The 24,664-nt window shown below is 48.8% G+C and overlaps 8 protein-coding genes across 8 annotated transcripts, besides 15 other annotated features; 3 read left to right on the top strand and 5 right to left on the bottom strand.

Annotated features, from left to right (window-relative positions):
• Window positions 1–2,007: part of a mobile genetic element that runs on past the window's edge.
• Window positions 1–2,009: part of a mobile genetic element that runs on past the window's edge.
• Window positions 1,811–2,009: a long terminal repeat.
• Window positions 2,008–3,932: a dispersed repeat.
• Window positions 2,010–2,013: a direct repeat.
• Window positions 3,531–3,564: a tandem repeat.
• Window position 3,933: 1 nt separating the features above from the next.
• Window positions 3,934–4,953: a mobile genetic element.
• Window positions 4,954–4,996: a tandem repeat.
• Window positions 4,997–8,898: a mobile genetic element.
• Window positions 5,016–5,039: a tandem repeat.
• Window positions 5,040–5,130: a tandem repeat.
• Window positions 7,748–7,788: a tandem repeat.
• Window positions 8,861–9,453: a dispersed repeat.
• Window positions 9,454–9,933: 480 nt separating this feature from the next.
• Window positions 9,934–11,658, top strand: EKO05_0007379 (uncharacterized protein; the record flags this gene model as incomplete). The annotated part of the gene is made up of 3 exons (XM_038943433.1): window positions 9,934–10,035; window positions 10,088–11,307; window positions 11,367–11,658. The coding sequence occupies 3 exons, from the start codon at window positions 9,934–9,936 to the stop codon at window positions 11,656–11,658; spliced, it is 1,614 nt and encodes a 537-aa protein (XP_038794004.1).
• A 215-nt stretch (window positions 11,659–11,873) lies between these two features.
• Window positions 11,874–12,926, bottom strand: EKO05_0007378 (uncharacterized protein; the record flags this gene model as incomplete). The annotated part of the gene is made up of 1 exon (XM_038947204.1): window positions 11,874–12,926. The coding sequence occupies one exon, from the start codon at window positions 12,924–12,926 to the stop codon at window positions 11,874–11,876; it is 1,053 nt and encodes a 350-aa protein (XP_038794005.1).
• Window positions 12,927–13,403: 477 nt separating this feature from the next.
• On the bottom strand, window positions 13,404–14,412 carry EKO05_0007377 (Ski complex subunit Rec14; the record flags this gene model as incomplete). Its single annotated transcript, XM_059637024.1, has 2 exons — window positions 13,404–14,354; window positions 14,398–14,412. 2 exons carry the CDS (start codon window positions 14,410–14,412, stop codon window positions 13,404–13,406), a joined length of 966 nt encoding a protein of 321 aa, XP_059493007.1.
• A 336-nt stretch (window positions 14,413–14,748) lies between these two features.
• Window positions 14,749–15,574, top strand: EKO05_0007376 (Guanylate kinase; the record flags this gene model as incomplete). Its single annotated transcript, XM_038943256.1, has 2 exons — window positions 14,749–15,252; window positions 15,308–15,574. The coding sequence occupies 2 exons, from the start codon at window positions 14,749–14,751 to the stop codon at window positions 15,572–15,574; spliced, it is 771 nt and encodes a 256-aa protein (XP_038794007.1).
• A 1,120-nt stretch (window positions 15,575–16,694) lies between these two features.
• Window positions 16,695–17,884, top strand: EKO05_0007375 (RNA export factor gle2; the record flags this gene model as incomplete). Its single annotated transcript, XM_038943214.1, has 3 exons — window positions 16,695–16,949; window positions 17,002–17,471; window positions 17,521–17,884. The coding sequence occupies 3 exons, from the start codon at window positions 16,695–16,697 to the stop codon at window positions 17,882–17,884; spliced, it is 1,089 nt and encodes a 362-aa protein (XP_038794008.1).
• Window positions 17,885–18,305: 421 nt separating this feature from the next.
• Window positions 18,306–20,242, bottom strand: EKO05_0007374 (DNA repair protein rad52; the record flags this gene model as incomplete). The annotated part of the gene is made up of 4 exons (XM_038943224.1): window positions 18,306–19,721; window positions 19,771–19,854; window positions 19,903–20,161; window positions 20,235–20,242. 4 exons carry the CDS (start codon window positions 20,240–20,242, stop codon window positions 18,306–18,308), a joined length of 1,767 nt encoding a protein of 588 aa, XP_038794009.1.
• Window positions 18,938–19,006: a tandem repeat.
• Window positions 20,243–20,585: 343 nt separating the features above from the next.
• Window positions 20,586–20,625: a tandem repeat.
• On the bottom strand, window positions 20,587–22,602 carry EKO05_0007373 (Carboxypeptidase D; the record flags this gene model as incomplete). Its single annotated transcript, XM_038943206.1, has 3 exons — window positions 20,587–21,960; window positions 22,010–22,370; window positions 22,424–22,602. The coding sequence occupies 3 exons, from the start codon at window positions 22,600–22,602 to the stop codon at window positions 20,587–20,589; spliced, it is 1,914 nt and encodes a 637-aa protein (XP_038794010.1).
• A 1,048-nt stretch (window positions 22,603–23,650) lies between these two features.
• Window positions 23,651–24,500, bottom strand: EKO05_0007372 (uncharacterized protein; the record flags this gene model as incomplete). Its single annotated transcript, XM_038943259.1, has 5 exons — window positions 23,651–23,707; window positions 23,772–23,890; window positions 23,937–24,047; window positions 24,112–24,129; window positions 24,182–24,500. 5 exons carry the CDS (start codon window positions 24,498–24,500, stop codon window positions 23,651–23,653), a joined length of 624 nt encoding a protein of 207 aa, XP_038794011.1.
• Window positions 24,501–24,664: the final 164 nt, after the last annotated feature.

Genomic DNA, 24,664 nt, shown 5'->3' with positions numbered 1-24,664 from the left:
CACCTTTGTAAACAGGACAAACCTGTTGTCCTTATTCCTCTAAAAGAGCATATGTCTAGTAGCGTAGCTAATCCTTAGATGAAACATATTAATCTAGGGAAGACCTAAGTACACTAAGTATCTTCGAAGGTCTGTTACTATAAATGGTACTTAATAGGTCTCTTTATAACCACGTGAATTAGTAATAGTTATATCTACTGTTGTGGTACTATACACTGTCAATCTACCCCTATCCACGCCTTTAGCCAGCAGCTTAGGCAGGGGGTCTACTTAGAGATCATGTTCCTTTGCTAGCGTAGCTAACATTAAGTTCAGCTAGGAACCTCTATTAATTATGGCCTCTATAGGCTTAGAGGATTAAACTGTATATTACACAGTTAACAACTAAGAGGGATAGAGGTAAAGGGCTTCCCTTAATTTCCCTAGGTCCCTTATTTCCTAGTTTAACGTAATATAGGCGGAAAGGTATAGGATTAGTCTTTCTGCCCTTTCCCTTTTCCTAAATTAGTGTTTAAGCCTTCCTTTAATTCTGTAGTAGTTTCTTTCTAGTTAGCTGTATCACCCTTGTCCTTTAGAAGGCTTTAGCACTTAGCTGCAGTATAACTAAACTTTCTGCAATTATAACAGGTCTGACCCTTACCTTTGTCTTAGGTACCAGCGGTTCTGTGTGCAGACAGTCTGTTATAGCCCCTATTAGCCCATTTCTGTTTCTTTAGGGGTTTTTCTGCTTCCCCTGCCTTATTACTCTTGTTTCTAGCCTTTAGTGGCCACCTCTTTGCAGGAGTAGCCTTTGCCTCCTTATCTAGATTTTTTCTGCAGTAGATAACGTTGGCATGTTCTTCTACTATTAGAAGAGTGTTGCGTCTGTCAACTAGGAGTAGGAACAGGTCTCTCTAAATGTCTTTGCGCAGAGACGAGATGTACTCTATTACTTAAAGCTCTAGAGTTTAGGCTAAGCCTAGTTCCTCCTATAAGGGTCGAAGGGCATCTAGCAGATCTATAGGTAACTAGTTTAGCTTTTACTAGATTTGCTTAAGAGTCTTATAGGCTTACTGTTTCTGTTCTAACAGCGTTCCTAGGGCGTTTAACATAACAGTTTTTAGTATCTCCTAGGTTAGTCGCCAGGATGGAGAACTGGTCTGTTCTGTTGTGTAATAGGATTTCTATAGAGTCTTTAGTGGCTTAGAAAGGTATATTACCCTAAAATCTACCTTTTAGTTCTCCTTTGTAAAGTTAATTAGAGAACGTAGGAAATACAATTTATAGTTACGTTCCTAGCAGTTATATTCTGCTCTTGACTTCTTGTTGTATCTTTAGGGTGGATCTGGCTTTAGAAGGTTGGCTGATGGGCCTAAGGATGTTGTTGCGAGGGTCCTTAGTAGAGTTGAAGTTAGAGGGAGGACTAACGTGTCTCCTAACTTGTACTTAGCCCTTAGTTAACAGAGTTAATTAATCTTACTTTTCTTCTAGGCGTTTCTCAGCTATAGGCAGAGGTCTTCTAGTTCCTAGTCTATTAGAGACAATGGTGTATTGTTCTGGACTATTATAGGTGTTTGTGTCCTAAGAGGGTTTGCTAGATGCCCTCCTAGTCTCTGCTAGGTTGCTCCATCTTTGACTAGTCCGGCGTTTTCCGCGATGTCCCTTTCTACTAAGGAAGGTAGGCTTTAGATGCGAGCATTAGCAGTGTCTTCCTTAACAATAAGTCCGGAGGGTACCAGTGTACCTGAGGGTTAACCGCTTTCAGACCAACCTGCACGTTGGCTCTGTTGTCTAGTCTGCATTTTAATAACGTGTAGTAGGGAGCAATTCGAATGTTAGGATCTCTTTTTAGAGGGGTGGCACGTTATTAAGCATTTGAAGATAGAGTGTGTATTTGCAGGTTATAGATAGACGAATTGCTGCTAAAAGGATTAGAGTAATTTACGTAGGCTATATAGTTACGCCACCCCTGCTACGCAATCGGACCCTTGGCTCCTTATGCGGAACAAGCGGAAGGAGTGGGCCTAACAATAAGAGCCTGTTACAAATTACAAACAGCTTAACCTAAGGGCATAAAATTTATTATATTACAGGAAGGAAACATAAGACATAAAAGCAAGTACTCTATTAAATTAAGCCTAAGGCTTAGGTATATCTAGGATTTCTAAGGGAAATCTAACTATAGAAATTGTTTAGGGTTATGTTGTTGTGTAAGCTACAATAGCCTATTAGGGCCTATTATAACGTGTTCTTACTACCTTTAAGTGCTGTTGTAGCAGTCCAGCTTCTTCTAGAGCGCCTTAATCTTCTTTGTTACAGCACCCTTCTTTAAGCCAGTAGCAGAATCCTTCTCTACCTCTAGAACAGCTATCTCTGTAACTATAGCCTTGCCTTTCTTCTTATAATTAGAAACAGGGTTAGCAACGTAATTATAAACCTTAACCTATAATAAGTTAGTATAGCCTATTTAGGAACAGAATTAGTATATATACCTACTTGCGAGGGGAATTAGTCTCCTTAGCAACCCTGTTAGCTACAGCAACCTTAAGACTGCGCTTGCTAGCCTCAGCATAGGCTAAAACTAACTTCTTAGTGCGCTGGTGCTGGTCTGGGCGGAAATTAGAGCGAGGGTCCTTATCCTCTGCGATAGCGCCACTATGCAAATAGAGGTAAGAAGCGTAGGGAATGTACGTGCTACTAAACGCGTTAGAATGACCTATAATAGACTAAAACTACTTAAAAAGACAACTTACTAGCTGTAATCCTTAGAAATAGGCTAACAGAGCTCTATAAGCTTAAATTTGGCTAACTTCTTCTCTAACACAGTTAGCAGGCGCTACTAGTGCTTACTATTAACTATGTCCTAGTTAGACTCCTGGATGCCAAACTCTAACTCCTAGAGAATCTTTTAAATCTTAGGTAGCTCTATGTTGTTCTTAGGGTAAAGCTGCTAAGAGTTAGTATAACCTATAATAGGTAATAAACACCTAGAAGGGGGATACATACTGCAATGCACTCCTAGTTAGCAGAGAAGTACTAGAAACAGTGCATAACCTAGTTAGACTTACCTAATTCTATCTCTATAATCTAGGTAGAGTATATAGCAGTATTAGCAGGCGTAACCTAGATATAAACGTAACTAACCTAGCCGTAATGCTTATACTAGCCTGCGGCAAAGCTACAGACACACTAAACGCACACCTAAAACAACTACACCCTATTATAAGCAAAGTTGTTACTAACTACGTTTAGATCTATAGTAGGTAGGTAAGGTAGTAGGCTTAGTGTTAAAGATTGTGCTTGTAAAGTTGTTAGAGCCTAGAGGATCTAGTTAGCTGCCTGTAGAGTTATAACAACCCATAATAACACATAAGAGGTTATCCTAGTTTAGTAAAGGAAATTTTGCCCTTACTAAAGAAAAGCACTAACTTACTAAAACGTAGAGTAGAGTGTAGAAGTAATAGTCTAAAATAGGTAGTAACGTTAGGTATACCTAGGCAGGAAGCTAGTGGTATATAGACCTACTTATTCTCTAGGTACCTGTAAAAATTTAAGGTAAAGGTAGAGGTAAGAGTAAAGGTGAAGATGGGGTTAAACGCAACCACCAGCAGGTTTAAGAAGATCCCCTCTGTCACTGGATAACCCCTCCCCAGTGCCTAGGACGCCTAGTGGCCCACAGTGGCCTATTATTACTGGCCTGGGTTTAGGTAACCACAATACTAATTGCTTGGGACGAACAATCCTAAAAGGGGGATATTGTTAGGTCCCTAGTCCCTAGGTGCTCTGCACTAAGACTAAAGACTAAAGACCTAGTAAATAGAGTAGGGGTGGCGTATCTATATAACCTGGCCGGATTACTCTAATTACTTAGGAGCGATTCGTCTATCTATAACCTGCAATTACACTCTCTATCTTCAAGTACTTAATAACGTGCCACCCCTCCCGAAAGGGATCCTAACACCTACTCTCTAATATTGCAGATAAGAAGTAGTATATAATACTTTATAGAAACTAGGTATAAGTTATTATAGGAGACTAGTTTAATTATTAGACTTTACCCCTCTAAACATAATAGACAATTTCTAGCAACACTACAAGTGTCCTGCTTACTAGCAAGCCTACTTACTGTAGAAGGTTTACACTAACTACACACCTAAAGTATATTTAGTCTTAGTATTATCTTACTAGGCCTAGCCTTCTAAGATACCTAGCTTGCTTTCCTATATAGTACTTGCAACTAACTAGGACCTAGTTAAACTAAACCTAATAAAGATATTAACTTTAACTACTATATACTTAGACTAACTACAGTACTTTTCCCCTAGAACTAGAGAGAGGCAGACTCTTAGGGCTACTGCTGTTTCTACGTAGTAATAGTTTACAGCTACTACCTAAACCTTATAGTGTTTAGAGTCCTGTCTCCTTCTTCTACAGGTAGAGACTGTAACTACAGCTCTAGAGACAGCACTAATTACAGGTTAGCTAGGTGTTAGGCAAACTACTACTGCCTTACAGCAATATGCACACTGCGTAGCCCTTAGTCTAACAGTACTTATACCTATTATTGCTAGTCTAGTATAGCCTAAGATCTGTCTCTGCTAGCACACTAGCTATTATAAACAACTGCTAGCACACTAAGCTTAATGCTTCTCCTACCCTATTACAGGTTAGGAAAACTACTAGATTGTAGTATTAACTAGGGCTTAGCAGTACCTAATTAACAGGTACTGCCTTACTCTAGTAACCTCTCTAGAGTGCTACTACTAAAGGGGCGCAGTTATGCTAGGTATAATGAGCAGGTCTAGCTAGAGGTTCTAGTAAAGGAGCCTGCCTGCTAGTACCTATAGAAGAAGATCCTAAGGCGCTATATATATATTAGCATTATTTATATATAAGACTAGAAGGCTAGTTACCCCTAGGTAAGCGCGCTAGAAGCTGCTAGGGGGTTGTTTGTAGGACCCCCACCCAAATCTACCTCCTCCTCCTCCTCCTCCTCCTCCTCCTCCTCCCCTCCTCCCCCTACAAACCTGCTGAAGTTATTATTATTATTGTTGTCATTAGCAGCAGCAGCGGCTGCTGCTACTGCTGTTGCTGCTGTTACTGCTGCTACTACTACTATTACTATTACTGCTACTACTAGTAGTAGTAGTAGGCAGCGCGCTATTTATATTGTTAGAACATGTTTAAGACTATAACTATAACAAAATATAAGCTTATGTAGGCACAGCAGATAATAGCCTTAGGGTTAGGGCTAACCTCCTCTAGGTTGCTAATAAAGGTGTCAAAGAAGCAGCAGTTCTACATATTTAAAAAAAATTTAAATAGGTAGAGTTATTTAAGTGTTAGCTATAGCTATCTATAAACTATAGACTTTTACTATATAGCTACGCTAAGCAGTAAAAGTAAATACTAGCTACCTAATATACTTAACTATAACATTTACTAAAGAGAAACAGGGTCCTATAGACTCTAGCAGGCGCTTCTATTAGCTAAAACAAATCTTATAAACTCTAGCTATCTCTCTAATTAGCTAAATTTGCAGTACAGCACATGTACAACCTAAACACAAACTCTATAGTAAAGGCTAGTCCTTTATACAGCAGCTAAACTCTAGCAGGGTCTAGTAGCAGACCTGTTGGGCCAGTCCTCTACACAACAGCTAAACTCTAGCAGAGTCGAGCAGTAGACCTGTTGGGCTAGTCCTCTACACAACAACTAAACTCTAGCAGGGTCTAGTAGTAGACCTGTTAGGGTAGTCCTCTATATAATAACTAAACTCTAGTAGGGTCTAGTCCTTTGTACAGCAGCTAGACTCTACCTGTTATCTATAGTTCTACTTAAATACATCTATCCCTTTCTTAGTTAATATCTACTTATACTTACTGCAAGACACTAGTATAAAGCTTAGGAAAGGCGTATTGCGTCTAGGTGTAGCCTTTTTAACCCTAGGCGTGCCTAGTATTAAAGGTATAACAATAGACAGTGTTAAACCCTTATAAGGTTTATTTCTAGAAACCTTACTTAAGAGCGCTTATATAGGAGTTAAAGCTATACTATTACTAGTGTTAGTTTTCCTATTCTAACGTGTATATATTAATAGTGTTATAAGTCTACTTAAGCGTTAGAATACTACTAGACTTAATGCTACTAGCATACTTGCACTAGGTAATACTAGCTAGATAAACTGCGCTGTTATACTAGCATTAAGATAAGCTGTAAGTTACACTAATTAAGAGTTAAGACTCCTATCTAGAGTAGCCTGCAACTGTGTAGCAGTAGAGACCTGTAACTACACTATCTAGTTACACTATTTCCTCTTCTTAGCCTTAGCTTCTCTCTTAGCCTTATTTCTTTAGTAAGTATTTACTATAAGTATAGGGAGCTTACCTACTAGCTACTATACCTTATTATTAAAACGCATCTACTACTTTAGACAGTTAAAGTTCTTAGCTAACTGCTCTACTGTGTATAAGTATGTCTTACTCTTCTTCCTAATACTCTTAGTAAAGGCGTAAATAAACTAGAGGCGTAAAGAGCTGTGTATAAAACTACTAGGTACTATAGGATAACCTAAATTAATAAACCCTAACTTAAGAGTAGCCCTTATTATTAATAAGGTGTTTAGCTCCTTAAGTATAGCAGCAGTAAGAGAGCTAGCCTGCAGTAGCTTAATAGGCTTTAGCTAGTCTAGCAGCTTAACTAAGTCTACGTATAAGCTAGCGTTACAGGCAGAGTAATACTATTCTAGTAGAATAATCTGCTGTTACACTAGTAGCAGGTTATACTTGCCTAGGTCCTTAAGAAACCTATAATAATAATATCTACTATTTACTATCTTTAGCTAGGACAGGATGCTATTACGCTACTTCTTCTTGCCCTTAGTCTAGAATTAAAGTCTCTTAGGTCTGTTATAACTATTAACTATGTTACTTAGATTAGGTTCCTTCTATAGCTTATCTATATTAGTAGTGTTACCTAGTGTTACATACTATAACAGCTAGCTTAGCTAAAAGCTACCTACTAAGGCGCGTAAAGTAGACGCCTAAGCGCGCTTCCTTAATAACTGTTATGAGGACGCTAGAGTAGATAACTGTACTCCTTCCTCTACTGCTAGGGGCTAGGTCTTACCCTCTAAGTTAAAGAGCTGATATAGTAGCATAATAATAGCCTTACTAGATAGACTATCCCTACGCGCACTATAACTAAGGCATTACTAGAAATTACTTAAGCTCTTGCTAATTAGTATACTGCAAGTTACAACCTTTATAATATCTTTAATATTAATACCTATACTTAATAAAGTTATAGTAAAAATAATACATATATAAGAAGTAGAACATTTAAACTTAGTATATATTTATTTATAGTTAAATTTAGTAGTATTAGTATAGAATATATGCACTACGTCTAGGACATATAAGCCTTTATTAGAAGAGGCTTTAGTGTACTTCTTCTTAGGCAGTAGAGTCTTAGAAAAGAACACTAGAGCTTCTATAACCTACAGCGCTGCTGCCTAGAGCTGCTATTGTCTGTTAATAAAGATAATAGTCTTAGGGATCTTCTCTAGTGTTGCCTTACTATTATATACAGCCTTAGTTAATAGAAAGGCTAAGGTGTCCTATACTCTCTACTTTATATATAGTATTAGTACTAGGTAAAGATATATATTATGCTAATTAATTAATATTTATATAACACGCGTCTTATATACCCTTTTACTGCTAATAGCTCTAAAGCTAGCTTTCTAGACTATAATGCCTTTAGCGGCTATATTAAGAGTAGTAGTATATTTAAACTATATTATATTATTATAAAGAGTAGTATGCAACTTACTTAGTATTATAAACTTTAGTTAGAAGGTTTCCTACTAGGAGATAAGGTGTACCTTATTAATAGCTACTAGTCTAATACGCGCCTAGAACTCTGTCTACTTTAGTATATCTTAAAACGCTGTACTAGATGCCTATTCTAGCCTAAGAAGAACGTGTGTAAACTCCCCTTTAGTAATCTAGTCTATAAGCTTCTTCTTAGTAGTGTAAGTCTTCTTGTTTAGCAATACTAGGTTAGTACCTAGCAGTCTCTTAATATTATCTGTCTACTCTTTACTAAGCTTGTTTAGTAGCACTAACTATAGTATTATCTTCCCTATTAGTAGTATAAATATATAAAAGATAACACTCTTACTAAATCTAGTATATATAATAAGTAGAACATCTAATCTAGTAAATATAAGCATCTACAGTGTGTAAATTTGTTCTAGTTAGGGTGTAGTAGTGTAACCTCTATAGCACAGGATAAGTGTAAGACAATATTTAATAACCCTAGTCTAGAAATTAATATTTTCTTCTAACTGTATAGTGTTAATAAGTTCTAGAAAGGTCTCTATGTCCTAATAGCTAGCAATTTAATCTTTAGACAGTCTAGCCTCCCTATTAAAGAGAGCAAGGATTTATGTCTGCTTATTTTCTATCCTCTCCTAAAGCTCTCTTATCTTCTATTTTGCCCTAGAGGCCCTTACGCGCTTACTTTAACTATCTATTAAAGCCTTAGAGCTTTTATCCTTTTGCTAGCCTATTAAGCTGCTAGAGTTTGCTAGACTTACTGCCTGCACAGGCAGCTAGTAGATAACAGATAGCTGCTAGAGTTTACTAGACTTGCTACCTGTGTAGGCAGCTAGCAGATAACAGATAGCTGCTAGAGTTTGCTAGACTTACTACCTGCTTAGGCAGCTAGTAGATAGCTGCTAGAGTCTGTAAGACTTACTACCTTTATAAGCAGCTAGTAGATAGCTACTAGAGTCTGTAAGACTTACTGCCTTTATAAGCAGCTAGCAGATAGCTACTAGAGTCTGTAAGACTTACTGCCTTTATAAGCAGCTAGCAGCTAGTAGATAACTAATCTAGCTACTAGAGTTTGTTATGTCCTCTCTATACATTAGATGCAGTATGTAGTAGTATATAGTAGTAACACTACACTAGACTAGTTATACTAGACAGGGCGCTATAAGAGTCTTAATAGGGTTATAGATAATGCTAGTAAACACTATAAATACTTTTAGTAATAATAGGTAGTATAGTAGGTATTTGCTAGTAGTAAATAGGATTAAAGTTTTAATATAATACCTTTAGTAGTGTAGTTATTAATAAGAAACCTAGTAGAGTTAGACATAATAGGTATAAGGAGAATTAGAATTTCTTACTCTAAATATTTATATTACTATAAGATAATTAGATATAGTAGTATTATATAGTTAATAGCTAACAATAATTATAACTAAGGCCTAAAATTACTTTATACTAAACTAGGAACTAAAATCTCTTAGACGCTCTGCTTAGGCTTTGTACTAACTTATGTTATTAATCTATAATTAGCTAAAATTTGCACTAGTATGTGATTGGCTGCTAGAGTTTGCTAGAGTTTGCTAGAGCCTGCGAGGGTGCGCTAGGGTAAGCAGAGTGTCGGATTAATGAGATAATGAATACGCGCCATTCGTAATCCCTGCCCATACCATGGGAGTGGCTTCCTAAGCACTTTGCTTGTCGTACATGTCGAAATCTTTTTCCATGATCAGCACCAGCCTTGTGCTAGGACGCCATTGGTAGCCTCCATCCTTTGCGGGGTGCAAGCCCTGCTCCATCATCGTGGCGCCTCCACGCGGTCGTGCGCGGATAAGACCTGGAGACTGGAGAGTCTGGACGTCTTCTGGGGTCTTCGCGTGCACGCTGCCGCAAATCATTCCACGAGACTAGCTTCCCCACGAGGGCCAGATTCCGGGGTAACCTTTAGCCCTGCTGAAGTAGTAGACGCCGGGCTCGGAGGAGGAGAATCTTCATGCACAGCTTCCCATAAAGCGACCACCTCATTCCTTCTTTCTAGGGTCGTCAATCCTTCAGGACTCTCTTACCTCATCATCCATTACATCAACGACCGGACAGGAAGACAGCATCTCTCATCATGGGTCTCCTCGCCCTTGTCGAAGACAGGCCTACGCCAAAGGAGGTGTACAACTGGCGCGTATACGCTGCTGCATCAGTCGCGTCTTTTGCATCTTGCATGGTGAGTACCTCTACAGAATTCACAGATATTCCCATTTAACGTTGGAAACCAGATTGGCTACGATTCTGCTTTCATTGGAACCACATTGGCGCTGCCATCCTTTGTCTCCGAATTCAGACTGGCTGCACCGAAGCAGATCTCCGCTGCGGATCTTGCCCTGCAAAAAGCGAACATCGTTTCCGTGTACCAGGCTGGTGCTTTCTTCGGCGCTTTCGGTGCATATATCTCCTCCTACTACCTTGGACGCAGAAAGACGCTTCTTATCTGGACTCTAGTTTTCATCCTCGGCGCGGGAATGATGCTTGGCGCGAACGGCGAGCGAGGACTTGGCCTCATTATCGGTGGCCGTGTTTTGGCCGGTCTCGGTGTTGGTGCTGCCAGTAACATGGTTCCCATCTACATATCTGAAATGTCACCTCCTGCCGTTCGTGGACGTCTTGTCGGTATCTACGAGTTGGGGTGGCAGATCGGTGGTCTTGTTGGTTTCTGGATCAACTATGGTCTCGTTGAGACCATGGCTTCCTCTACCCGCCAGTGGCAGATCCCATTCGCTGTTCAGTTAATCCCAGCTGGTCTTCTTCTCCTTGGCACTATTTGGTTGAAGGAATCGCCTCGCTGGCAATTCGCTCGTGGCGACCGCGACCAGGCCGTCAAGGACTTGTGCTGGATTCGCAACCTTGAGCCTACCCACCCTTACATGGTCGAGGAGATTGCCGCCATCGATGCTGAGATCGAGCACGACCGTCTCGTTGTTGGTCCTGGTTTCTGGGCGCCCTTCAAGGCTGTCAGGCAGCGCAAAGTGCAGTACCGTCTATTCCTCGGTGGCATGCTCTTCCTCTGGCAGAACGGAAATGGAATCAACGCTATCAACTACTATTCCCCGACAGTCTTCCGCTCCATCGGAATCACTGGTACCAACACTGGATTCCTCACTACTGGACTCTTTGGTGTTGTCAAGACGGTCGTTACCGTTATCTGGCTCATGTACCTGATCGATCGCCTCGGTCGCACCAAGCTTCTCATGATTGGTGCCACTGGTGGCTCAGTCTGCATGTGGATCATTGGCGCCTACATCAAGCTCGCAAACACTGGAGCAGCCCCGGCCACGGGTGCAAAGCTCTCCCCCGGCGGCATCGCAGCCGTCTTCTTCTTCTACCTCTGGACCGTTTTCTGCACCCCCTCCTGGAACGGAACCCCCTGGGTCATCAACTCTGAGATGTTCTCCCAGCAGACGCGTTCGCTCGGTCAGGCTTCCGCAGCCGCCAACAACTGGTAGGTCTCGTTGCATCCATAACATGACTCATATTAGCGTTTTCTAACTTCGCAACCAGGTTCTGGAACTTCATCATCTCGCGCTTCACACCGCAGATGTTCCTGACCATGAGCTACGGCGTCTACTTCTTCTTCGCCAGCCTGATGATCCTGTCCGTTCCCTTTGTCTACTTCCTCATCCCCGAGACAAAGGGTATTCCGCTCGAGCGCATGGACGAGCTGTTCGAGATCAAGCCCACGCACAAGGCGCACGGGCTTATGCTTGAGCGCCTCCAGGAAATGGAGACAGTCCGCGAGGGCGGCTACTTTGAGGAGAAGGCCAAGGATGCTGATCGCCTCGAGAGCGTCTAAGCGGGCCGGACTGTATAATTCTGTATAGAAGGAAACTTGTGCGTTGTATCATGATATCACTGCATTAGCGATGAGCCATCGTTAGAATCAAAATTTCTCAATCTTCCTCTCGGTTGACTTCCAGTATCGTTCTGTTCCCTGCAATTTATTTCCTAATTACTCACCTCTGTTTCTTCCCCTCAACCCACAAGCACCAATTTGCTATGCTACTCGAATCATCCCCCGCCCTCATCCATGGTAACAATGAATTCCACATCCTCGTCCAACCCATACATCACCCTCCCATCACTGACCCAGTTGAACAGACAAGCCCCACACCCGCTGAGCGCCCCGGACGGATTGACCTCTACGAGCCGCACAGTGCCATCCCGTTGCAGCGCAACATCGAAACTGAATCCATACTGCAGCAGCAAGCCCGTGACCTGCACGCTCATCTCATCCTGCATGAACGTCTTGATGCTCTGGAGTACTCCGTTCGCACCCGCACACACCAAGCGCGCTGGTTCTTGCAGACTGAAGCCAAAAGCGCACTCGAGCGGGAGCGGCCAGTGGTACTGCGACACGCAGGTGACCTGGAGTTGAGTTACGTCGCGCGCTGCGCCGCGAGCCGTAGGCGGGGGCACGAAGGCGCGGAACTCGCGCCTGGGATCCATGGCGTCGTCCCAGGCATTCAGCACCAGCTGGATCTTCATTTCCCTATTTTGCTGCTTAGCTTCTAGCTGTTCGCGCTGCAGGCAGCCCCACGCGCGCATGCTGCTGCAAATTTTGACCACCACATCCTCGAATGTGGAGCTTGGTTCTTTGCCGCCAAACGGGCTGTCCTTAGGTGACATCTGGTCGAGGCGGATGAACCATTTTTGCTTATCATCGAGGAGAGGCAGCAGGGCTTGGCCATGCTGTGTGCTTTTCCATGTTGAGACGGTTTCGGCGACGAGCGAGAAAGGGAAGCGGTTCGTCCTGATCCATGAGGCGTGGCAGCGCATCATATCGTCGGACAAGAAACTCGGGATTGTGACGATGTGGCTGGAGGCCATCTCCTGACTGCGGATGATGAGTGGGTGCCATAGCGTATAGCCGTAGGCCGTCCACGGAGGCTGTTCGTGAGTGAAGACGGGTGACTCCGGGACGATGGCAGAGATATCAAGGCGTGTGTGGTGTGCAGTGTTAAAACGCTGGGAGCGGAACGTTGGGTGCGCTGTGTCTTGAAGGCGCTTGGTTTCGTCAGAGTCGGTAGCTACGAGGTGGTATGGAATTATGCGGGTGTGCATCTTGACATGTGCGATGTAGGTTGGGTCGTCGAGCGGATTCGGACTTTAATACTGCAGTGGAATGTAGGATAGAGGGGCTGCTGGACTTGAGAGGTATGTGACAAATGCGAGCGTTTTGTTCGACATTTAATTTCTCAACAATGGTTTTAAAGGGGCGCAACCACATGATCTCCAGCCTTTTGTGGTGAAAGTCCGTTAGCAATATCGTGTCTCGATGAGGTTGGTGACGACTGTGAAAGGAGAGAACAGAGAGTTGAAGTATTGTTTATTTGGCTCTGGCCGAAGGCGGTCACTGTTTCGTGGGATATACGATGGCTATCCGAACGTGAGTGACCCAAAGAGGTAGTGACAGAACCGTCTTTGACAAGCCCTCGCGTACAGTTTGGAGCAGCCCACTTGGCCTAGTCTGAATAGCAGTGTTCGATCCACGGCAATGATGACGTGGGCCGGAATTGGAATTTGTTCAATCCTGTTTGTTCAACCGGCAGCCTCCCGGTAGAAGCTAATTGAGTTGTTCCCACCGCCAAGCGCAAACATCTCGCTCTTTGTCGGCGTCTTGGGCAGCCACTTGGCCGTCCACAACGGCTTGTCGCCGTGCGAGTGTGTAGCAACGCATGCCCTCGTCTCAAGACGCCAGACCTTTGCCTTGGAGTCATGCGACCCTGAGAGCAAGTACTCGCCCGTGTCGCTCCAGTCCAGCGTGAGTACCCATCCGCCGTGTCCGGTAAAGTTTGCCACCTGCTCACCAGATGTGACGTCGTACAGTGCGATGACTCTCGCGTCGCCTCCGGCAGCGAGCAGCTTGGAAGCGGGCGAAAAGGCAACGCTGCGCACGGGGTGCACAAGGCCTGCGAGAGAGTGTACGAGGCGACCAGTGTCGTTGCTGAAGACGTATATGGAACCATTCTCGTGTCCTGAGGCAGTGAAGCTTCCGTTGTCACTCAGGCTGACGCACAGTCCAAAGCTGCCCTTTGTTTCGTACTCTCTTATACGCGGGAAGCTTTGAGTCTTATCGAGGCTCCAGACATTGATCTTGCCATTGATGCTGCTGCTTGCCAGATACTGGCCGTCTGCACTGAGCGCGATGGCCCATATCTCGCCGGGCTTGTTCTGGTCGACTATCTCGCCATCCTCGGCCCAGAGACCATCTTCGCCTTGGCTCCATACCTTGACCTTGCCCTCAAAGCCAGCGCTGGCAGCACGACGTGCCGTGGACTCTTTGGCGGTCACGAGGTGGTGAATTCCGAGAGGGTGTGCCTTGTCGAGGGTCTGGACGAGAGGAAATTCGGGTTGTGTGGTGTCGTATACGTTTATCGAAGAGGCACCGGATGCAGAGAGCAGCTGGGTGGCTGTGGGTGCAACGGCGAAGATGTCGCTTGCCTTTGGGTGTGCATTATCGACTGTGTGGAGGGTGAGGTATTGCTTGGACTGGGGAGTGTGAGTACTGGCCGAGGGCTGTGCCCAATTGAACAGGTGAGCGTACCATGGTGTGCGGCTTGAAGCACTGCAGCTTCCCCACGTACACGAGAGAATGCGACGGCCAGGAGCAGGCGTGGGTGGGTTGTGAGGTTGTGAGAGCAGAATGCTGCACAGACGACACTTGAGGCCTAGTGATGTCAGGACAAACGCGAAAACGCGCCGTCTCGGACAGCCTGTCCCCACTACCGCTCCCCGCAGTGCAAGCACGCCAAGCACGCCAAGCACGCCAAACACCACAAACACCACAAACGTACCAAACACAAGCAAACACCAGACCCACAGCAGCCTCGCCGCCAATCACACGGCGGCGCCCGCAGCAGCATCCCACAATTTGGCTGCCTCCATGTCCGCTCGAAGCCCGCCCGCACTCACCAGGAGCCTGCACGCGTCACCCACCGCCGCCACACATCGAGCCCACGCCCGCTTGACTCGCTCGCGGCCGCTGTCCCCGCCTGCCACCCCCCACATCCACGCTGCACCCAGAGGCGTGTCCTTCCTGCGCACATACACACCCGCCTCCGCCATGGCGCCCACCCCCTCCACCCGCGCAATCGTCATATCCGGCCCCTCGGGCGCCGGCAAGTCGACCATCCTCAAGCGCCTCTTCGACGAGTACCCCGACCGCTTTGGCTTCAGTGTGTCGCACACCACCCGCAACCCGCGCGGCGCTGAGAAGGACGGCGTCGAGTACCACTTTGTCACCAAGGACGAATTCAACGATCTGGTCGAGAAGAAGGGATTTGTTGAACACGCGACATTCGGCAGCAACAGCTATGGCACCAGCATCAAGGCCATAGAGGAGATTGAGGAGAAGGGGAGGACCTGCATTCTGGACATCGAGATGGAGGTGAGCATCTACACTTGGCGAGACGCCCACAACCCAGGTGCTGACAACTACGCAGGGCGTCAAGCAGGTCGCAAACCACCCCACCTTCCCCCGCCCGAGGTTCCTGTTCCTCTCTCCACCGAGCATGGACATTCTCGAGAAGCGCCTGAGGGGCCGTGCCACCGACAAGGAGGCCGACATCCTCAAGCGCCTCAACCAGGCCAAGGTCGAGATGGAGTTTGCGAACAGCCCCGAGGCACCGCACGACAAGATTGTCGTCAACGACGACCTCGAAAAGGCGTACCAGGAGGCCAAGGCCTTTATTGTGGGCGACGACGCATGAGGGATCGGTGACTGGAAGACAGCACCATAGAGAGCAATGATACCACCACAATAAACACAAAGTGCACGTTCAGGAGTAAAATACATCTCTACAGAGAGTAGACTATCTAACTAGCTAAGCCTCGAGGTCCATCAGGATAAAGGTTGAAATACTCAGCATCGGCGTCCTACCACTTTGGGATTCAGACAACCTCAGTGCTTGACTCTATTTCGTGTATCTCATCACATGGACCTGTGGCTGAAGAGAATCCGGCTTGTTCGACCAAGCGTGCTGCTGCACCTACGCGAGCGGATCCGAAAAGTGGGGTGTGGGTGTGAACGTTCCTCGCGTCAAGAATAAGCCCCATTGAGTTACTCCTGCCGCCGTCCCGTATTACCGAGACGCGCAGAAGCAATCGCATGACCATAAACTGGACGAGAAAACCCTCGATACCCAGCACAACCCGGCATCTCCCCCCTCCTCTGAGCCCTCGTCGATCCGTCGGCGACGGGCAAGGTGACCAGCGGGCTCATATCATCGCCCAGGCACCAGCTCCTCCACCCGTAGCGTCGAGAAAGCCCAGGCAAAGAGTACAAACGGAAGAGAGAGTGAGAAGCGCCGTAGTGGTACGAGGCCGCGCTTCTATGGCGGTTCGTTGCTGAAAGTGCGATCCAGAGGACCGATGTCCGGGGACTTTCTCCCAAAGCTGAGCGAGATGCCCGAGGGCACTCTGTGCGTGTGCTTCGTTGCGATTCTTGGAGCGAGGAACGTTGAAGAGAGGCAGGTGGCAGCTCGCAGAAATTTGATTTAGGGCGGAGCGGAGCCCGGCGCCCAAAACACCGACAGGACACTAGGCGGCAATAGGGAGCGCTAGGCAGCCAGGCAGGCATGCGTGAAGCTTGGATTGGCTTTCTTCGCGCTGAGTGTACGAGCATAAAAAAGAGTGAAAGACTGCCGCACAAGCTTTCGCGCAGCACACGAGACCCATAGCCCCTGGCATTTCAATCGTTATCGAGTCGCGCTCGTGCGGGTGAACCTGACGCGCCAAAACTTCCTCTCCACTCCGACCAGAGCTCGCGCAAGCTCCACCGCGACTCGCCCGCCCCCAAATCACGCCTGAACACCTCTACAGCGAAGAAAGATGGCACTTTTTGGGTCCTCCGCACCAGCGGCGGCGAGCACCACCACGGGCGACACCAGCAAGGATGTCGAAGTCCAGCAGAGCCAGCTTCCCTCAGACAGCATCCAGGACCTCCAATTCTCGCCCACAAATGACTTCCTTGCCGTCGCTAGCTGGGACAAGAAGGTGTACATCTACGAGGTGGTTGGGAATGGCGCGAACGGCAAGTGGCTGTTCGAATGCCAGGGCCACGTCTTGGGCGTCGGCTGGTCAAAGGTAAGATGCACAGTCTAGCATAGCAAGAGGGCAACGGCTGACACGCACACAGGATGGCACGCGAGTAGCCGCAGGCGACTCGACCGGTATGCTCAACATTGTCGACTTCCGCAACGTCGCTGCCAGCGGCCAGGTGCAAGCGCAACAAGCCAAAGCCCACGAAGAAGCCATCAAGTGCGTGCGCTGGTTCCAGACCGGCGGCCAGGACTACGTCGCAACAGGCTCCTGGGACAAGACAGTCAAGTTCTGGGACCTGAAGGGCGCGCAACCCGTCGCCACACTGCAGTGCCAGGACCGCGTCTACAGCATGGATATTAAGGACCAGCTCCTCGTCGTTGCCACAGCCGAGCGACACATCAACATGATCAACCTGAACGAGCCCACCAAGATCTACAAGACCATCATCAGCCCACTGAAGTGGCAGACGCGCGTTGTCAGCTGCTTCACCGACGCTTCAGGTTTCGCCGTGGGCAGCATCGAGGGGCGTTGTGCGATCCAGTATGTCGAGGACAAGGACACCAGGTACGCAACTCGATAACCCCCTTGAGATTTCTCACTAACCCTCTGCCAGCCTCAACTTCTCCTTCAAATGCCACCGCCAACAAGATCCCACGCAGCGCGACGTGGCCAAAGTCTACTCGGTAAACGCAATCTCCTTCCACCCCCAGCATGGCACCTTCAGCACCGCCGGCTCGGACGGGACCTTCCACTTTTGGGACAAGGACGCCAAGCACCGTCTCAAGGGCTACCCGGAGGTCGGCGGCTCCATCACCGCCACCGCCTTCTCCCGCAACGGCGACATCTTCGCCTACGCCGTCAGCTACGACTGGAGCAAAGGCTTCAGCGGGAACACACCCCAATACCCCATCAAGCTGAAGCTGCACCCCGTCATTGGCGACGAGTGCAAGCCCAGACCGGGGACGAAGAAGCGGTAATCGCGACCCAGAATGAACAGAAGCGAGCAGAGCAGCTGCTGTTGGTTCATGAGCACCGCGGGACGAGGGGAGTGTTTGATTGTATTGCATTAGCGTTTTACGGCGGACTGGCGTATACGGACCATGGGCTGAAACGCCCACGATAGGATAGGAGAAAAATGTCAAAGTCACAACACACCCATCCCCTTTTCCAACGTCTGAAAGAAGAGAAACAGGAAGTGAAACGGGGCGGTTGCACTGGAAACCCTTTGCACGCCTGGCTACGTGCTATATACCCTCTGTAAAGATGCTTCCTCATAAACTACGAAACCTCATGCGTCCAACACCAAGACACCATTCCCAATGTACAGCCGATAACGCCTCGGGATTCTGCTTGGTAGCGCACGTCTGTCTGCGTCCAGGATTTCCCCAACCAGGAACGTTAGGAAGAACTAACACCCGCATTCTCCACCCCAGGCACCTCTATCTTCTGCCGCTTCGCATCGCCCTCTTGCGCCGTCACACCATTCGCGCTCGCATTACTCACATCCTGCAGTGCAACCCTCTCCCTCTTCAATGCATTCGGCGCCGCCCCGTTTGCAAAGGTAGGCGGCTTGTACGCGCCACGGTTCGCACTAGGACTCATGGCATAGTTGGGTGCGCCGGGCATACCGATCCGGCGCGTGGCGTCTTGTTGTGGGTTGACAAAAGTGCTTGGCCGGTTGAATCCCGCGCCGCTTCCGTTTGCTGGACGTCCGACGCCTTGGGGTTGAGGCAGTGGAGCGCCACCGTCGTCCTTGCGCTTTACAGGGACACTGCGAGTGTGGTCTAGACCAGGTGTGCGTTTTTCCTTGGGAACAGGCGACTCCGCGTGAGGATTGAAGGCGAGGGAGTTGAGTGCTGCTACAGATTCCGCGCTCTGTACCTGTTCGGCTGCACGCGAGGTCACGAAGCCAACGGGTGGCCGAACATTAGGATTGGGAGCATTGGTTGGAGGAGCTGTGTTGCCTGCAGCCTGTGGCCCGGGGCGTGGCTGATTAGCCTGCTGTGCTTGTGGAGGGGTCGGTCGCAAAGGTTGCTGTTGGGATTGCTGTCCGTTTGGTTGCTGTTGAGCTGGTGCCTTGTTCGTGTCAGCTGTTGGTGGAGGCATGCGTCGAGCCTGATCCGGGCGAGGCTGCTGAGGCGTTTGTGGGCCGCGTTGATTTGGTTCATTCGGCTGTGGCCGCCCAGGTCCCTGGTTTGGCTGGAGCTGCTGAGGTGGAAGCCCTTGTCCGCGCCCCACTGGTGCTGGTTGCCTCTGTGCATGAGGCGGTGGAGGACCGCTCTGAGGGCCAGGTGTGTTGCGTTCCGGGTTCGTGCCGTTCGTGCCATTTGTCTTCCTGGATGCTTCTGCTGCTCGTGGTACAACGGTGTCCGAGGACGCTGAATCGAAAGTAGTGTCAACCTGATCCTCAGAAACTTCAACCCCATCGAAAAGATTCCCATCGAATTCATCGTCGAAATCGGCAGAGTCGGCAGTGGTCGAGTGTGAAAGATGATCGGTTCGTGTCCTGAGAATCTGGCTTGGGCGACCGGGTGTCCTGAGCGGCTCGGACTTGACGAGTGCCTGCCCGTCCTGCCATGGTGGTTGTTGTGCGAAGTCGGGGTGTCGGTAGAGGTTGCCTTCTTGGAACTTGATGGGTTTCACCTTCATGGCCTGGACCTTCTTGAGATACTCCTTGTCGTATAGACAATTCCCGAGAACGTTACCAAATGTGCGTAGCGAGCGCTTCAGGCCATCCGTAGCTGCTTCCTTCTTTGCTTTCTCGAACGATGCCGCTTTGCCTTTGCCGTTCTCTATCGAACCATAGCCGATATCCTGTTACCAGATTAGAGGCATATTTCATGATATACAAGATCTGACGTACCTCATGGTATGTGCCATCTTTGAGCGTGATTCTCACTACGATCGATAAACCGAGGCTGACTTTGCCACTCTGATGCTCGTCGACCTGCTACTGTTATTCATTTCTCTTTCGTCCCAAGGCGGCTGCACATACGTAGTCAATCTGCACTTGTCCCAGGGAACTCGACCAGCCATTGAACCCGAACACCTCATTGGCAAGTGCTATGGCTTTGTTTCCCTCCAGATATGCCACCCGACCACCACCATTGCCCGGTCGCTGGGATATGTACTCGGGCCCGAGTTGTTTATTCAGTCGGTTTTGTAGTGTTGCAATTTCTTGTGCGGTAAAGTTCGGTACGACGCGTTCCTCAAACGGATTCTTGACGTCGCCGCCGCTGTACTGGTCGCCTGGCCTGCGTCATATTAGTTGTGAAGCATGAGAGTCGTATAAGCGCGCAGAGCGAGTCCGCATCCACTGCCACTTACGCAGGCATTGTTGTGCACTCACAAAGTGGTGTGCATTGGGCGCCGTCGCGTTGATGTTGAAGGGTGGCTAAAGGTGACGCGCTCAAGGCAGCAAGAAACGCGCTAGCCCACCATTCACGTGCGCACGCATTTATTTGGCCTCATGAAGCTCACCGCTTTCTTCAGGCTTCAGCATGGAAAGGAGCGCTATGTGTATGCTGCCTGGTAGAGCGGCAATCATTTGAGATTCATGTCGATCGTGGCATACAGTTCAATTTGGTGCCAGATAGAGAACGCCTGCGATTCCTACAGAAGGTATTCGACACTCCCCAGTGATAATACAACACGCTGTAAGTACGCAGCTTGTCTCCCCTTACTCTTTCCTGCGGCCTTGCTCGCTGCTTCCTGCTTCATCGTCGCTGTCCACGCCTAAGCTGAACGTGGAATCGTTCTGGGGTTCTCGAGTCTTATCCGAGTACCCATTCGATGGCTTCTTAGGCACATTGTGCAGATCGTCCAGCTCTCGTTCATCAAAATCTGCAGACTCCAAATCCGCTCTTCGTTCCTTTCGTCTGAAGTTGTCCAGGCCCATGCCGGTGAGCAGAGATTCCCGGCCTTCATCGCCGTCCGCTCCCTGGTAGCCACTGCTACGGCGTCGACTACGCCAGAGGAAGGTGGCCCAGAGGATGGCGACAATGATGACGACTACGAGAGCAACCTCGCCAGAGCGATAGTATGCTTTCCACTCAGCCTCCTTCAGCGCCTGTGCTTTATCCTCTTCGGCTTTTGTAGAGTTGGGGTGACCACCCACACTCGTCAGCGGGCCCTTCTCGCCGTCAATGACACTATCTGCTGGATCTCCACCAATCTCGCCGATGTCCACCCCCATGAAACGATCAAGCATGTCGCGAGTCCGCCTGGGATAATCAAACGGAACCATGTGGCTCGAGTTGTAAAAGACAACGTAGGTCAAGTTGCGCGCCTCCCGGTAAGTACCAGCCGGCTCGCCTTCAAATGCCCAATCGCGCTTGGAAGAAAGAACACCGGGAGAAAGCTCAAAGCCCTTACCGCCGTTCCAGCTCATCTTATCGATCATAGCTTCTGTGCCAACATGGTTGCAGATCATATCCTTGTCTCCAGAAAAGAGGGTAATGGGCACCTCAGCGAGCAGATCCGGGAGGAGTCTGATGGCAGGCTCGCTGTTCTTGGCGCGGAAGTGGCCAGTCACCGCGCCGTTGCATTCCTGCCATCCAGTCTTCTTGTCGGGGTTGATGTGGAGAGCGTTGATAACATCCTGGCGGCGAAGGTAGGGAGTGACCTGCTTCAGATCCGGAGGCCAGTTCATACCGCAGGAGGAGTCATCTCGCAAGCGAATGTCGTACATGTTGACGCACTGTTCCATGGGATCGGCTGATTTGTCTTTTGTCTCTTCTAGGATGGTAACCATGATCTGCTCACAAACTGGTGTGTCGACGCGGTCCTTGCCGCCATTGTTGAGTGCCTCGACACAAACAGACTGCTGTTGCTCCACTCGTCTGGCAGACTCGGAGTCTGCCTCAATCAGGCCGTTTTGATATGCAAAGGGAAGGTATGCAAGGTATTGATCGACGGGCGAGATCCAGCCATTTCCAATGAGCAGGCCCTTGAGCGACCATGCGCGGTTGCCTTGGTTCTTGTTTCGTTTGAGGATTGCACGTGCAATATGCGGTATGTGCTGGCCTGCGTAGGACTCTCCTGCAATGTAAAACTGGTCGCTGTTAGCTGCCGCCTATGTCGAGCTAGCCGTGCGAGCTTACATCGTCATGCTCGTACTCCGGGAACAGCGCAAACCACTTCTCCAGGAAGATGACCATGTGTTCTGCCATCTGCTCGAGCTCGGTCAGATAGCTGTCCGTGTTCACGTAGCTGAAGCCGGTGCCCACAGGCTGGTCCACAAAGAGCAGATTGGCGAACTCGTCCCAGGAGCCGTTGTTGTATTTGAGGTTTCCGTCTTCCGTCACTCTGTAGGGACCGATTTCCATCATTGCGCCGTCCATCGAGGAGCAGCCGGGCCCGCCGTTGAGCCATAGGACGGTGCGCTGCCGGTTGGCGATGTGGCGATTCTGGTAGTGCCAGAAGAACAGGTTGCCGTTGTGCGCGGCATCGACTTCGATGTGTCTTTGCAATCTTTGTCAGCTCGCGCGTGCATGCCTCTACACCAGCCATCTTACCCTGCATGCATCTTCAACTGCGGCTGTGGCGCGCCCGGAAGCTCGTGTATGAAGTAGTCGGCCTGTGTCTTCGCCTGCGCCGCGCTGCCGGGCAACAGGGACAGTGTTGCCAGCAATCCGCCAACGAGCGCCGTCCGCCATCGCGACTGCGAATCTGTGCAGAACATGGTCATGGTCATGGGCGAGGGTGCCGAGTCGCTCGTATGTCGCTATCTCATCGAGGTCGTGCGAGTATGTGTTATGCGCAGGAATGTGTAGAACAAGGCCACAAGACAGCCAGCTCGTTCTAGGCCAGGCGCTAGGTGCTAGGTGCTCACTGGGTTGCTGTTGAGGATGGGGGTTGATGATCTGGCCGCAGCTGACGAGTCCCTCCCTGGAGCTCGGCAGGGGCGCTTTGAAGTACAGAGACAACGCCGAGGTTTCACGGGTGCACGAGAAAATCGCCAATGGCACGAGGAACCGGCGATTGCAGCGTGTGCGTACGCAAGAGGACGCAGCCTCTGAGGAAATGGAAAGCAGCCTCTTATTCAACGCCAACAGCCATTTCTGTACTCGTTGCGCCACATACTGAGCACTGCTGTGTTTGTACAGCTGGCCCTGTGCCAAACCGTCCAATCATGCGCGACCTCCTCCTATCGGCTCGTCAGCTCGTCAACCTCGGCGTTTCGCATCTGCTCTCCTTCCACCGCTTGCGCCTGGCCTTCCGCTCTGACATCGTTGGCGTGTGAATTTTTTGTATCGCATGGTTTCCAGCGCCCTAAGCGTGCGGGAGGGGCGCCATACGCGGGGGCTTGCATCGCCTGTCTTGGGCGGTCAACGGTCGCTTGCATCAAGATTTGCAATGTCGCTGGACAGGCCCTGCATCTGCTTCAACGACACGTCTCGGAGCTGACAGTGCTCCCCTTCACTGACTGAGCAATCCACGAGGCACCGTCGACTTTCATTCGTGCTCTGCTTTCGTTACGGTCTCCAAATACAGATCGACGCCCTCAGCCGAGATCCTCAAGTCGGCCCGTCCCCTCTCAACCAATTTGAGCTCCATTTCCCACCAGGTAATACACACAGCAGCCCTCTTTGGGCGCGACTTCTGCCTGCCTTGCTGGAAACGGCATCTCTTGGGATATGTCGAAAGCTGCGTGCCACAGTGGCGTACAAGGACTTTGGGCGTAATTCTGACTCCACTCTCGCAGTTTGATCCTTGATCGTTTCAGCATCTCAAGGTAACCCTTAAAAGAGGTCATCGAGACTCTTCTCAGAGTCCTTTTTGATGAGATCGACCATGCCCTAGTAGAGATTAGCATCTGAAGTCTCTGATCTCACCGAGCATTTGCAGTGCTCAAAGGCGTACCGGTGGCATGATAGGCTCTCCGTCCTTGCCGACAACATAACGGAACGGCATCTCGGTACTCTCATTCGCATTGGTCTTGATCTCTGGGTGGTCGACATAGGGGATTTTCTCTACTGGGACTACACACGTTCAGTAGTAAATCCTGCGCGTACGGAAGATACATACCTCTGTCCTGCACACAGATCCGTGTGACACGTACAGCAGTATCGGTCGTCATCTGTACAGGCCCAAGTCGACGACCTTGATAGCCTTTCTTGCGCAGCTCCGAGGTTCGATCTGTACGCGGGAAATCGTCAGATCAATAGTCCACCATGACATAGGTTGGTTGCGTGTAACATACCCCTGGGTGGGTCATCACCTACAGCCGCGTCAGTCAACGTCAACAGAGCACATGGAACACGGCGACTTACCAAGGATACCCCCAAAGAGGAAAATGTCAAAATTATCGCCATCCTCTGGGCTGAGATCTTTGGCGGCGGCAGGATCGAGCAAGCACACTCGGTTCTTGCGATCTGCGTAGATGTCTTCGACGCCTCTTGTCTCCACATTCAGGCCCTTGGCTTGCTGAAGATTCTCTGGCAACTTCAACGAAGTCGGCACCGACGAAAGGAGGAATTGAGACCCAGTGTCGTGGCATTCCTGAGCAATAGCTGAGTACTCAAGTGATGACCACTGCTCCAGCTCCGGGTCCAGGTGCTCGACGACGAAAGTCTTCCCCGCACCAGCCATATTGAGTGGGAATGGAGAGAAGTTTTTTTGGTTGCTGCTTTTTTTTTTTTGGAGGGGCTATTCAGATCAGCTGCAGCCTTTACGGATCGCAGCAGTCGACGGTAGATGCTCGAGTGCCTGCTAGCTGTTCGTCCACACGTGCTCTGAAGCAGTCGACTACGTCC

The sequence above is a fragment of the Ascochyta rabiei genome, chromosome 12 (genome assembly GCF_004011695.2).
Source record: "Ascochyta rabiei chromosome 12, complete sequence".
Taxonomy (NCBI): domain Eukaryota; kingdom Fungi; phylum Ascomycota; class Dothideomycetes; order Pleosporales; family Didymellaceae; genus Ascochyta; species Ascochyta rabiei.
This window is presented reverse-complemented; position numbering and strand designations above follow the sequence as displayed.